Source organism: Balaenoptera borealis (genome assembly GCF_965194805.1).
Source record: "Balaenoptera borealis genome assembly, contig: HAP1_SCAFFOLD_1279, whole genome shotgun sequence".
NCBI classification, from domain to species: domain Eukaryota; kingdom Metazoa; phylum Chordata; class Mammalia; order Artiodactyla; family Balaenopteridae; genus Balaenoptera; species Balaenoptera borealis.
In genome coordinates this window covers 105,311-120,078 of record NW_028122940.1, presented here as the reverse complement: position 1 = coordinate 120,078, position 14,768 = coordinate 105,311, and the positions used below count along the sequence as shown (strand labels likewise).

The 14,768-nt window shown below is 45.0% G+C and overlaps 1 protein-coding gene and 1 pseudogene across 2 annotated transcripts in view; one reads left to right on the top strand and one right to left on the bottom strand.

Moving 5' to 3' along the window:
• LOC309621951 (uncharacterized protein) overlaps positions 1–14,768 on the bottom strand; it is a gene marked incomplete at its 5' end in the record, with an annotated part of 132,089 nt that overhangs the window by 13,344 nt on the left and 103,977 nt on the right. The window contains 2 exons of the mRNA XM_082409217.1: positions 1,270–1,330; positions 4,123–4,260. Coding sequence (XP_082265343.1) covers positions 1,270–1,330; positions 4,123–4,260 — 199 coding nt within the window. The remainder of the gene's footprint in view (positions 1–1,269; positions 1,331–4,122; positions 4,261–14,768) is intronic.
• On the top strand, positions 7,797–14,678 carry LOC309621950 (uncharacterized protein C2orf78 pseudogene; annotated as a pseudogene). The gene is made up of 3 exons: positions 7,797–7,836; positions 10,735–11,484; positions 12,763–14,678. The product of its transcript is annotated as an uncharacterized protein C2orf78 pseudogene (transcript).

Sequence of the window (14,768 nt, the reverse complement as noted above, 5' to 3'; positions counted from 1 at the left end):
CTCCTTCCCTGTTGTCTTGAAGCACAGCAAAAGGATACTGCATGTCTTCTTACTGTAGTGCTGAGGTTATTGAAGTTATATAAAACACATCTCAGTCTCTTGTTTCTTGGAAGGAAAGTCCTGCTAGTTGACTGACAATTCTAAGCAGGGAGAATTAAGAGAAATGTGTTTCATGTTTTGCACACAAATGAAGAATTTGTATAATCACGACTTCACAGCTGTGATCTCAAAAAAGAAGGAATTTCTCTCTTTCTATTTTTCTTGCAATTAACGTAAGAACACTCTAAATCTCTAAGTTTCTGAAGCGTTAGTAGAGATGGTCTAGTAAAGATGTAGTTGTAATGTTTTACCCATTTAGCATGTGTTTATTTTTCCTTATGTACTCCAAGGTGACATATTTGTTCAGCTCAGTGATATTACAGCTAAAACAATCATTCATTAGTAAAAGGAGAAGCAATCTCAACCTAACAAATCAGAAGTGTTTCTTATTATTTTATACTGAGTTGAATATTTGACTCTTAACACTTTTTGCTACATACAAAACACAAGTCTCTTGAAGGGTTCCTCATAAGTGCATTATACAAGGATTTAGTATGTCCTAAGCACTTAAAGATTTGACATTCAACTGTAGTAGTATCCATGTTGGTTACTTTTCTTACGAGCCCCATGATGAGTTGGAGAAACACTGAAAGAATTAAGAGTATCAGGTTCTATTAAATTGTTACATGTATCTTGCTTAAGTTTGTGCTCATTTATTTATATCCAACTACATAAAGCAAATTTGGAGGAAAAAAAAGAATAATAAATAAATAAGAATGAGGTCTCCAAATATTGTCAGACGAAGATGTCCTCCATATATTAAATTATAAACCAGAATGTCTAAAACACTATACCATTAAATCACAGGTACAGTCAGTTCTGTATATCCAACGGTTCCATAACCTGCAGATATGGAAGCCCGACTGTACTACACCATTTTACATACGGGACTTGAGCATCCGAGGATTTTCGGATCCATGGGGAGTCCTAAAACCAATCCCCCTGCAGATACCAAGGGACCATTGTATATGCTTATATCTGCATTTTTTACGTCTGAAAAAATATGTGCTAAATTATTACTGGTGGTAACATCTGAGTAGGGGGCAAAATTGCCTTCCACTTCATACACTTCTCTGACTGCATTTTTTGCATTCAGCTTACATTAGCTTACATTACTATTGTAAACAGAACAATTTAAACATGCTCTGCCTCTTGGGGTTGGCAACTCACCTGCACATGAGGTAGCCAGTCCTGTTGAAACCATGGGTACAGTGGACACCAAGAAGTCTGTCTAGAAAACAGGGAATATGGAATTAAGTAAGCGAAGTAGATACACTAAAAACGAGTTATACAATTTTCTGAAGAGTAGCCTTTATTAGTTACCACAACACTACCACTATCCTGAAAAGGAAAAACTCTGAAGAAAAGAGTGTTTTTGCAGGAACGTACTATAAAGAATTAACTACTATACAGTCAAAATTCATTGTCTCTGGGAAATTTTGCATAGCCTCCAATCAGATGCAATAGTGTGGACTGGAGAATGCCCATCAGGAACTGATCTGACTATAGAAAAAGGGAGTGGAAAAAAAAAACAGGCTATCAGAAGAACAGAATTTGTTTTTGAGTGAAACAAATGGAATGCCTTCACTTTTAATGCTCAATATTAAAAAGAACAAACGGTTTCTGAAGGGCTCTTGGGGTCCCCAAAGCACTTCCATTCCTTCTCTCCTTCACTGCTCCTCACACGCCACGGGTCTATGTGCCTGGGGAGTTCTCGGGTTAAGTAGCACCGTTCTTATTTCACAATGAAAAAGTAAGGCTTGAGAACGTAAGCCCAAGCTGCAGAGCAGGCAAACAGAAAAAAGACTAGAATCGAGTCTCAGATTTTTCCAACGATGCCACAGTATTTTGTGGTCCAGGACTTAAAAAAAATTATATGAGAGAGTAAATAAAAAACAACAACATGTAGCTGATCTCTGCAAAAGCTATGTCTGTGACTAGGTGGTGTCTGGCATTCGTCATCTCCTGCCTGGAATACTACCGCCCTACAATTCTAACAATCTCTTCTATTTCAACTGATCCTCCACATGGAAGATGTTCTCTCTCTAAAATATAAACTTGGCTGGATTGCTCTGTTGCTTAAAAATCTGTTGTAGCAATGCAACTTCCCTAACACGAAGCGTCTGCAACTTCTCCAGAGTCTCTGCCCCTGCCGTCAGTTCGGCATCGGCTACTGGTACCCCTTTCCAGACACTCATGGGTAGTGCCTACCTTTACCAACATTCTAGCACGACTATGTTACCTGGAGTTACGGACCACAGCCAGATCTCCACTTCAGCTGCTTCCTATCCAGGTGTTCTTGAGTGGGACATCACAGCAAGCACTGAAAAGAATTCTTCTTCACTCGGAGACTTTACTCTGGCACTCACTGACCGGCATACAGCTGCTTCCTCCATGTTTCTGGCAGCCCAGTATGATAAAACTTCAGACGCCAATAACATGGTCCCTCTACATCCATCGCTTTCTGCCAGCCTTGCTCAGGGAACACCATCTCAGATTCCAAATCAGGGGCAGAGCCACCTGTCACTTACCTACCAGGAAGGAAGCCAGGTATATTACTATAACCAAGGCACACTGGGGTCTTTACTATATGGAGAACTTGGCTCCTGCCCGCAATCCTATGGCTCTGTGTCATACACAGGAAGTAGGGCCTCTGTGCAACCAGAAATGGGAATGGGACTGAAGGAGATTCAGCCCACAAATATCCGACCACCAGCTTCCACCTCTGCAATCTGCCACCCTGTGTCTGCTCAACGCATCACAGAAACAAGTTTTCAAGGTGAGTACACAAACGGCAGAGAAAGTTGAAGAATGAGGTCGGCATTCAAAAATGGGGTCAAATCGACAGCTGGGAAGGGGTGTAGAGACAGGTAGAATTTAGATCCTGAGCCTTTAATAACCACTACCTTCTCTCAGTGCTCTCTGTTTTTAGACTCTATGTAAGAACACCTAGGGCTTCCCTGGTGGCGCCGTGGTTAAGAATCCGCCTGCCAATGCAATGCGGGGGACACGGGTTCGAGCCCTGGTCTGGGAAGATCCCACATGCCGTGGAGCAACTAAGCCCATGTGCCACAACGACTGACCCTGCATCCTAGAGCCCGTGAGCCGCAACTACCGAAGCCCACGCGCCTAGAGCGCATGCTCCGCAACAAGAGACGCCACCGCGAGGAGAAGCCCGCACACCACAACCAAGAGTAGACCCCGCTAGCCGCCAACTAGAGAAAGCCCGTGCACAGCAATGAGAGACGCAGTGCAGCCAAAAAAATAAATACGTAGAATAAATAAGTTCAAACAATAAATAAATACATAAACATAAATTACAAAAAAAAGAACACCTAATGCAGGTGGGAAGGTGGGAGGGCCACCGTAGAGGTCATCTATGCTACATGTACAAGAACCCCGAGAGCACACCAATCGGTACCACACTTTTCACTGCTGTAGCCGATCGTTCCCCCTGTACTGCCACACTGTAGCACTCCCTTCCCTCATCTACTGCTATAGTCTCTTCGGAAGGTGTTTCAGAACTCTTGTTATGAGAGTGCCAGTTGAACTGTCCTCACTTCCTTCATTTATACCAGGATTGAAGACCTTGTGGTCCGAGATCCTGTCCAGAGAGCAAGCAGGCTAAGGCTCTGTCTTTGTTGATGTATTTCATCAGAAAGGGCTCTACCCCCTCTCCTAGTTCATGGTGTGAAGTGTTCTTGGCCTCTCGGGAAAGTGGGGAGAATGGAAAGGACCCTATATGAGAATGCTAGGCTCTGTAAAACATTTCAGGTTTTTAAAAATAAGACTCATTTTGTATTGGACTGACAACAGTCCTATGAAATACAAAGAAAGCCGAGAATCAGTGACAGGAAAGGATCACCAGTAAGAACTACAGCAGTCACCGCTTACCTCGTAGCATAGGGCACTGTCCGTGATCCTTAAGAAGAGTTAGTAGAAATGCCTTGCCCATCTTGCCCCTGAACCCCTTGAAAGGTACACGACTGCTGTGTTGGTGTTTAGGGGGAGCATCTCACTTACCAGGGACTGACTTCTCCCTTGATTCCTCTGTAGTGATGGAGACTTCCCCGCTGATGAAAAATTCCCTGGGATTGCAACCTCCAAGCCAGACAGCTTTCCTATGGAATGACAGAGAACTTGTCAAGGTGAAACACCAGTCTGCGGGAGAAAGGGAGGAAGAGAATGATGGAAATCGTTTCTGGGAAACTATTCTTACATTATGTGTTGTTTGTTCCCGGTAAATAAACTGAAATCTTCTTAACAGTAAAACAAAATCTAAACCACTAAAGCCAATAATACAGGAGTATAACTTTTGAAAAAAATTTCTTTGGCTGCGCAGCATGTGGGATCTTAGCTCCCCAACCAGGGATTGAACCCACGCCTGCTGCATTGGAAGCGCAGAGTCTTCACCACGGGACCACCGGGGAAGTCCCAGGACTATCACTTTTAAAGGAGAAGGTACAAACCCCTCGGTTCTATGAACTGGAGATTTTTAGTAAGAAGTCAATATATTTGTTGTTAGGCTCATTTTATGTTAGGCTGTCTCCCTGCACAGGATGCAGGCGCCTTGAGGATGGAAGTCATATCCCTCTATAGTACGTCCCTCTTCTTTCTGCTTTGCAGTTTGCTGCTCCACTTGCTCAACCCCACCTAGTAATAACCTATACTTCCCTTGTTCCTGTTTTCCCATCTGGAAAACAGACAAAAGGCAACCAAACAACGCAAAGGTCTCAACAAATAAGGGATATCCAAAACCAGAGATGGCCAGAACTTCTGTACCCCTGATGAAATAGTCCTCATACAAAACCTGATAATCAAATTCCTTAATGCTAGGAATCACAGTGAAAAATAGTATCTGAACTGACTTCTGTCAGATGAGTGAGAACTAAGGTTAATTCAGTGTATCTGAAGCATAGAAAGTGAGGGCAAAAGTGGCACAAGATGGGGCTAGAGAAGCAGAGAGGATTCTAGACCACGCAGAGTCTTAAAGGCCAACAGTGTGTTTTCTATTCTCAAAACAATGCTTGTGAGCGATGTTTATGAGCAACGTTCCAACTTGCTTTGAAGGTTTCTTGTGTGAAGAGTGGATTGGAAGGAAACAAGATATATGGACACCAGTTAGGACCTAATCGCAACAGACAGGCAAGTTCAGTATTAGGAAGTTGAGGAAGAGCTGGCTGACAGATTCCAAAGAAATTCAGGAGATGAACTGAAGCGGGCTTAATGGGGTAGGAGATGGAGGAAAGGAAGGTCTTAGGGAATTCAAGGGTTTACTGCACACATGAGCAAAGTCTCAAAATTAATCATTTGAACGTACAGAGGCGGATCTCCCAAATGACACCGGTTAGGAAGCAACGGTACGCCCTTTAGAATTCCTAGAGACAACACAAATCAACTGTTTCGATGGAAAATTCGGCGGGACTCTTGATTTCCATGGGAATACAGAGAAAAGAGACACTGATCTGGCTTGCAGGTATATTTAGGAAGTTGTTAGCCGGACATCACCTACTAGTATCATGTAAGTAGGCCGTCCGAAGTAGGAAGCTTAGGGGAAAAACCTGGAGGAAAACTTAAAAGCTTAAGCCACACCTCTACACTACACCACCTTTCACAATTTCTTCTCAGATAAGCATCATCCCCATCAGTGAAGAAACTCGTTCGTACCTCATAATAGGAAAAACAGGCCTAAAGATTCAATGTGTGTCTTGGGAGGTCCCATCTATGCGATATCTTCCTGGGACCAGAAAAGGCCCCAGGAAGATCCATCTCTGCACCCCTGAAAGCTTACCACCAAGGAAAATGACTAGGTCCATAGATTTCCTCCCTCAAACCAGCTTACCTCACACATAGATCATTAGCAACTCCGCCCTTACTCACATTATCACAGTCACAAGAGTGGTTAGGGAGAAAAGCACTAACCAGGGGAACTAAAACAGAGGCAATCCAGGCCAAGCTGGGCTGGTGGCAGATATCTTGCTCCTTACGCTCGGGTGCATAATGCGACTCACCACAGTGCCTTTTTCACAGACCCTTTTGAACGTTTCTCCACAGAATCCAACAGCTCAAGTTAGTTCATGACGCTTCAAGGTCAACAATCGTCAAGAGAAAAACATGCAATATGTCTTACAATGTTGGATTCCTTACAAACAGGACAAGGAGATAACCATGTAGACAAAACCAGAGCATTTGAAAACATCTGTATTCTACAAACACACCAGTGAATGCTATAAATAAGGTACTATGACATAAAACAAAATGAAAACTAGATGTGAGACTGTTCTCTTCAGTGTACAGACTTCATGGCAGTTGCTGCACACTATCTAGCTACTTAGATCTTTAACTCTCTGTTCTGTTAATACCAAATGAGGCCCAAGTGTGTCAACCTGTTTCCCACAGAAACCAAAAAGTCTACATGCATCTCTTTTCTCCTGTGCCCTTTCACCTTACCTGCTCCCAATTCTCCACCAACGTCCTCCTCTTTCTCTAATTATTCTCCTCTTCATTTTGCTTGGCCTTGCCCCCAAGCATGCAAGACAGAGAGTCCTAGAGGTCCAAGATTCTAGAGTGGCTGTTTGCAAGGCGGAGGAGATTACAGTAACTGCCACACTGTATATACTTCTGTGCAAAGAAAAAGGGACAGTGTTCAGAATGTCTCTCACATATAACAAGAGCTGGAGATGGCAGGATACCTGTGTGGCCCAAGGAACTAGAGCTAGCAAATTATGGGCCAAACAATTGCAACCAAAGGCTGGAAGAGGAAAGGTCTGCAACCAGCTCTGTCTCCTAGCTCTCTGGTATTTGCTGCCAACGGGCAGAGTCTATTTCGTGAAGCATCAAGCACTGAAAAGAAGACTCCTGCTGCTGGAAGGTGACAGGAAGTAACGTCCAATGCAAGATCAAGGCTTGTCCTCGAAGCAATGCCCATAATGGAAGAAAAAAAAAAAAGAGAAAGCGGAAGAGAAATGTTAAGTCGCAAGTCCAACCTGGCCCCCAGCCTAGCCCAGCCCAAGGAAGGTAGGAGTCAAGGAGAAGAAACTAAAAGAGAAGAGCCTTGGACCACAACATTCTCCACAAGGTACACTCAACAAACTTCACCCTACTCTTGAACCAAGTTACAAAGAGAGCTTCTTAATCCCTACTTTGGCTCCTTAAAAGCTGCTATCAGTTCACTCATTAGACACATATGATTTCAGAACAACTGTAATAGTTCAAACTAGATGGCTCTTTCCTTCCTAAGGATTATTAATTAAAGAAGATCTATATAGCTCTAAGTATATGATACATAAAATAGAATACTCTGTAGAATATAAGTAACTCTTAGTTCAGTGTATTAATGAACGTCTGTAAGAAATGTTGCAATGATTTCCCTAATGGAAGAGCCTGGGGGAGGTAAATCTGTCTTCTAGGATTTCCTCCCCAGAGCTCAGAAACTCAGGTGTTGTTTTAGCTCTCCTACACTCTCTTCACCCAAGCCCGCCTTCCTGTTGGGGATCGGACCTCCCTATTGGCTCTCTCATACCTTTCAACTGCCTGCTTTGTGACATCACTCTCCTACCAAACCTACTACCACTTGGTAGAGTCTTGGGGTTTCCGTGGAGCTGTTTGGACCAGTAACCAGTGACCTCTGTACTGGACACGTGCGCCGTTCAGCTGCAGCCACTCAGACATCCTCTAGTGTTGTCTCCTCATCCCTTGTACCTGCAGTGGATGCTTCCTCTTCTCTGACCATGTCAGGTAAGAAAAGAAACTTTGGAAAGTTTTGCGTTCGATTTCTTTTGCCCCTAAATTGAGTAGGAGATTCAAAATAGCATGGAATAATGAGGGAAAGTATTGAACTACACGTCTGGAGACCTAATTTCACTTTTGACTTTGACGTTTACTATCTGTGTGACTTTGGACAAATCACTGGCTGTCTCACAAAGCCTGTTGCTTTCCTTAACTGTTACGTTAGGATACCACGTTGGGTTGATCACTCTGATCCCCTTCTTTTCCAGTATTGAGCCTTAAAGGGTACCCATGTAGAAAACGAAATCAGACACTTCTCAAGAGTGTTTCAACAGAAACATAGAAAAGCCAGGGGACATAGAAAACTAGCAATATATACCAAGATGTTTCATCTCTAATGGTCTCCCTCCACTAGGATTTCGACTAGTTGAAAAGAGAGAATAGGGAGAGAGGATGGAGAGTACTGGGCTCTACAGGGAGGCACAGAGTCGAGCGTAAGGAAGTTTAGGATGGTTTTCATTAGCACAGGCCAACAGGCACCAAGAGATGGGAGAAAATGTAAGAATGAAGAGGGAAAGCATAGAGGAGCTCTCAAGAAAAACGGAGTTTGCAATGGAATGCTGATGGGAACCAAAGATTTTCAATTAAAGCAGAAACAGCACAGAGGGAAACCTGCTCAGAGCAGGGCAAAACCAAGTTGATGGTAGCAAACCCTTACATTAACAGACTAAGAAGGAAAGTAAGGCCAGAACAGGGGATCACCAGGAAAGGCAGCTTATCAGAAAAGTCATACTCCGTTTTCTTTCTTTTATTGCCTCTCTGAATACAGTTGGCCACTTGACAGTTTTGAATATAAACATTTTAGAAATACGTTTTAGAAATGATGCCTCCTATAAACAAGCAACCACAGTGGTTATCTAGGGGGCTGCTTTTCAGTGTTTTATTCTTTCTAATTTTTAAACTAGGTAGACATTTCACCAATTCAACATTTTAAGTGATATCTTCTAAATTGAATCAGAAGGACTATTTTCCTTGGTGTGATATGTAGGTTCTAAGGCAAGGCTGCTTTTCATTTTTACAGTTATTTCCTTCCTAACACAGAGAGCACATTGATCAACAGCCATCGTTCGCTTGTAGATCTTAGCTACCGAAGAAGAAGAAGAAGAAGAAGAAAAAGTCAAGCCCCACATCTCTAATTCCCCCCACTTAGGGAATTCCCTGGCGGTCCAGTGCTTAGGACTCGGTGCTTTCACGGCCAGGGCCACGCGGCGCGGCCAAAGAAACAAAACAAACAAACATCCACATTTATCGAAAACCATATTGTGGAGTCCTGTGGATTTTCTTACATTTGAAAATCTTTTTTAATTGGATTCTAGGCATGATGGTTTTTTGAGGTTTTGGGATGCCATCTTCTTGGATGCTGAAGATGATTCTAATCTAAGTTCTAGGATAAATCCAAAAACCTTCCTGATACATTTTAAGCTTCCTTTCTGCTTATTATATAAGCTATATTCATTGAAATATATATTTCTCCTAGGCTTAATACCTCTTACTTGCTGGGTAAAAATATGAAGGAGCACAATAATGAAACTCTTTTACACTTATTATTTTGCTGTCTGCTTCGTACCGGTTTTCATTGAAATACTTGTCTATATGTGTTGTGGCTACCTATACATGCACATTTATTGCATTCTGTTGCTTGTTATGCATTTTTTACTGACATACCTTCTCTGTCTGTATGCATTGGCTAGGAATTCATTCACCTCTATCACCTCCATCGTGTTTTCTGGTTAATAGTATTCACTAAAATAGAGTGGGCAAAATTCACTTTCATAATATTGCATGGATAGTACAGAATGCCATTTGTTAGTAAATTCATTAGGCTTCGATACTTGCCACATACCCCAGTTTTCATTAATATCTATGGATTTCTTTTTCGTTAACGTAATATGCTTGTCATGATTTTTCTTTGTCTTTCTAGAACTTATTGTATCTTCCTCCATATAAATCATACGCAATAGATCAGCTTATTCATCTATTAATTATTACTGCTATTATTATTGGTGGTGGTGTTATAACCACTTTACAGGTGAGGAATCTGAAGTAATCAGATAACTCTTCCCTTTCCAAAAGCACTTAAGAAATCCACTTTCGGGTAATCATTTTGAGGTAGGATGAGAAACCAGGCTTGAAGAGGGCAAAAATGACTCTTTCAATTCACCAGTTGGACTGAGCTGTACGTCACCTCTAGGTAATAGCGTGGGAACTGCACAAGCAAAGGGAGACACTGAAGACGACAATGGTAACAGCCGTACTGTTTTCTAATGGACAAAAAAAATGCCTATATTATAAGTTCTATTTCTCCTGCTTTCTGGCAGTATCATGCTCAGAGTGGAGTCCTGGCAAGGAAGTCAGGATACTTAGGTTCTGAAACCTGGTAATGATACTAACATAATGAGAGAACTTGAACAAGTCAACCCGACCTCTCTGAGCCTCAGTTTCCTTACTCACGAAATGAGACTGAGAACATCGAAGTTCTCTAAGGGCCTCCTAGTTCTAAAATGCTTCCAGTCTAGGAAATAGCATAGAAGTCAATACGAGTGCAGGCTGAAGGGAAAGACAGGGCAGGGAGAAGGTTGCTTCCAGCCTAGAGAACAATCTCTGAACCACACCACTTGGCTCTTCTGCCCGTCTGTGCCCAAGATGGGAGCACAGGCAGTTAATAGAGAAGAGTGGAAAACTGCTCAGTCCTTACAGCCATCATTAACTGTCTGATTTTGGGTTTCTCAGGAAGTAGTGATAGTAGAGGTGTCCTGATAGCAAGAACCTTCAGATGATGCCGTTCCTCAAACGTAGTGAGAATTTCTCAACCTCCCTGAGTTTTTCATGACCCTCTTGTTCTTACAGAAAATTTCCAACATCCATCTCTACTTGGAACTCTAAATTCTCTGCAGCATTCTCCTCCTGTGGTGAGCAATGCAACTTCCCTAACACGAAGTGTCTGCAACTTCTCCAGAGTCTCTGCCCCTGCCGTCAGTTCGGCATCGGCTACTGGTACCCCTTTCCAGACACTCATGGGTAGTGCCTACCTTTACCAACATTCTAGCACGACTATGTTATCTGGAGTTACTGACCACAGCCAGATCTCCACTTCAGCTGCTTCCTATCCAGGTGTTCTTGAGTGGGACATCACAGCAAGCACTGAAAAGAATTCTTCTTCACTCGGAGACTTTACTCTGGCACTCACTGACCGCCACACAGCTGCCTCCTCCATGTTTCTGGCAGCCCAGTATGATAAAACTTCAGACGCCAAGAACATGGTCCCTCTACATCCATCGCTTTCTGCCAGCCTTGCTCAGGGAACACCATCTCAGATTCCAAATCAGGGGCAGAGCCGCCTGTCACTTCCCTGCCAGGACGGAAGCCAGGTATATTACTATAACCAAGGCACACTGGGGTCTTTACTGTATGGAGAACTTGGCTCCTGCCCGCAATCCTACGGCTCGGCGTCATACACAGGAAGTCGGGCCTCTGGGCAACCAGAAATGGGAATGGGACCGAAGGAGATTCAGCCCACAAATATCCGACCACCAGCTTCCACCTCTGCAGTCTGCCACCCTGTGTCTGCTCAACGCATCACAGAAACAAGTTTTCAAGGTGAGTATAACAAACGCCAGAGAAAGTTGAAGAATGAGGTCGGCATTCAAAAATGGGGTCAAATCGACAGCTGGGAAGGGGTGTAGAGGCAGGTAGAATTCAGATCCTGAGCCTTTAATAACCACTACCTTCGCTCAGTGCCCTCTGTTTTTAGACTCTCTATGAGAACACCTAGGGCTTCCCTGGTGGCGCCGTGGTTAAGAATCCGCCTGCCAATGCAATGCGGGGGACACGGGTTCGAGCCCTGGTCTGCGAAGATCCCACATGCCGTGCAGCAACTAAGCGCATGTGCCACAACGACGGAGCCTGCATTCTAGAGCCCGTGAGCCTCAACTACCGAAGCCCACGTGCCTACAGCCCATGCTCCGCAACAAGAGAAGCCACCGCGATGAGAAGCCCGCACACCGCAACCGAGAGTAGCCCCCGCTAGCCGCCAACTAGAGAAAGCCCGTGCACAGCAATGAGAGACCCAGTGCAGCCAAAAAAATAAATACGTAGAATAAATAAGTTCAAACAGTAAATAAATACATAAACATAAATTACAAAAAAAAGAACACCTAATGCAGGTGGGAAGGTGGGAGGGCCACTGTAGAGGTCATCTATGCTACATGTACAAGAACGCCGAGAGCACACCAATCGGTACCACACTTTTCACTGCTGTAGCCGATCGTTCCCCCTGTACTGCCACACTGTAGCACTCCCTTCCCTCATCTACTGCTATAGTCTCTTCGGAAGGTGTTTCAGAACTCTTGTTATGTGAGTGCCAGTTGAACTGTCCTCACTTCCTTCATTTATACCAGGATTGAAGACCTTGTGGTCCGAGATCCTGTCCAGAGAGCAAGCAGGCTAAGACTCTGTCTTTGTTGATGTATTTCATCAGCAAGGGCTCTACCCCCTCTCCTAGTTCATGGTGTGACGTGTTCTTGGCCTCTCGGGAAAGTGGGGAGAATGGAAAGGACCCTATATGAGAATGCTAGGCTTTGTAAAACATTTCAGGTTTTTAAAAATAAGACTCATTTTGTATTGGACTTATAACAGTCCTATGAAATACAAAGCGAGCCGAGAATCAGCGACAGGAAAGGCTCACCAGTAAGAATTACAACAGTCACCGCTTACCTCGTAGCATAGGGCACTGTCCGTGATCCTTAAGAAGAGTTAGTAGAAATGCCTTGCCCATCTTGCCCCTGAACCCCTTGAAAGGTACACGACTGCTGTGTTGGTGTTTAGGGGGAGCATCTCACTTACCAGGGACTGACTTCTCCCTTGATCCCTTTGTAGGGATGGAGACCTCCCCCCTGGTGATGAAAAATTCCCTGGGATTGCAACCTCCAAGCCAGACGTTTTGTGTGACACAAAGTCAAGAACTCCCCAAGTCCTGCAGTAGCAGAAACAGCCACATACTTGAGAGTAACCCACCATCTGAACTTGGGGACATTTCAGTGACAGCTCCAGTCCAGAGTGCCAGGCGTCTCCTGGCCCTGCCTCCAGCTCCAAGCCAGGGACAAATAGAGAGTAAGCACGTGGATGATATCAAAACCAAGCTTTCAAAGCCTCTGGATGCCTACCAGATCCCAACAGAGAACCAAGATCCTCCACTACTCCCTTTAGGAATCCCTGATATTCACCAGCCGCTGGCCTGCACCGATCCCCTCAGCCAAGAGGAGCAGCCTGGTTCTGAAAATGCTGATCTGGGAGAGAACAGCCGGAGTCGTCAGGACCTAGGGACACTTGAAAATGGGATTGAACCTAGCAGTGGTCTTGCAGACATTACTACACTGGCGGAGGATATTCACCTTCCCCAGCTCTTTAATCCTTTGAAAGATCTTGATCAATCCCAAGGTCCCAACGTGATCAAAGCTAAAGACACCAGAGCCATTAAGGTGAATCAGGTGCAGGAAAAGCCAAGTGTCATAAAGGTTCCCTCTGATCAACCCAGGAAGAACAAACAGAAAGCCTCTGAGCCTATCAGTGGCGCTCCCAAGGCCAAAATCCAGCCAAAGAATCCAGAGTGCCCGTTAGGGGGAGAAGTGGTTACATGCCACGCTGCAGTCAGTGACAGGGCTCCTGTGAACACGGCCAAGCACTCTCAAGGCAAACCTCAGAAAGCTGCATCCAGAAAGATCAGCAAAACTAAGAGCCACGGGCAGGAAAAGACCAAAAGGACCAGAGGGAGAAACAAGGCTGAGGAGAACAAGCAGTCAGGGAACAAAGTCAAGGCAGAAGAGAAGCCAGCAATCCCCCACACGAAGCGAAAGGAACACCAAACTGAGCTTCTCCAACAGAGCTTTCAAAAGCCTCGAACCTCCCTTGGCGTGCGCATGCTGGAGTCTGTGAAGGTTCTTCATGCGCTGGGGAAGAAGAATGAGACGAAAACTGGGCTCTCTTCCTGTCGGCTCTTGGGAAAGTCAAGCAACCCCAAAGACCCCCAGCCACCCCCAGCTATCCAGCCATGGCGGCATACCCCACGTGAGGGGAAGGGTCCTGAGAAAACGCAAGTCCAAGCCCAGAAACCAGACAGCAGTGCTGAAACAGAGTGTCCGTCTCCAGCCCAGTATGAGCGGCCTCCTCCTGGGAAGGTCAAGTTGATACCTCTGCCTTTTTCTGCCTGGGACAAGCCTCAAGCTCGACCCGCTCCTCGGAGGCCACAGTCTCTGGCCTCACATCGGCCTGCTGGGGCTTACCGTGCCCAGCCTGGTTCTACTGACTCAGCTCAACCTGCTGCAGCCAATTCATCCCAGCCAGCTCCTGCCTCTTTGCCAGGCCCCGCCAAACCAGCTCAGCCAACTGTGACCAACCCAACCCAACCGGCTTGGCCCAACCATACCCAGCCTCGTGTCCCTCAGTCTGCTGCTCCTAGGCCTGCACCCTCCAAAACTTCATCTGGCGCTCCTCTCCAGCGGGAGCCTGTTCCCCCTGCTGTGAATAAGCGCCAGTCCCCACCCAAGCTCCAAACCCACTTTCTACTCCAAGACTTCAGCAAGCAACGAGTTCCATGGAGGGAACCCAACGTGCCTGAGCCAGTCATGTCAAAGCCCATCGAACAAGAGCAGAGGCCAGAGCGAGAGGCCATGAAGAGGCGGGCTCAACAACAACGGGAGAATGCTGCCAGATACACCTCTTCGGGCAAGCTGCAATTTTTCACCGAGAGGGAAAACGAAATGGAAATTGCCGACTACTACGGATACGTCAAGTGAGAGCTGCTAGGATTCTTGGTGCCACCTTGGCTACCAGCTGTTCTTCCATACACAGGTAAGACAGGTATAGAACTGAATAAGTAAATGGAA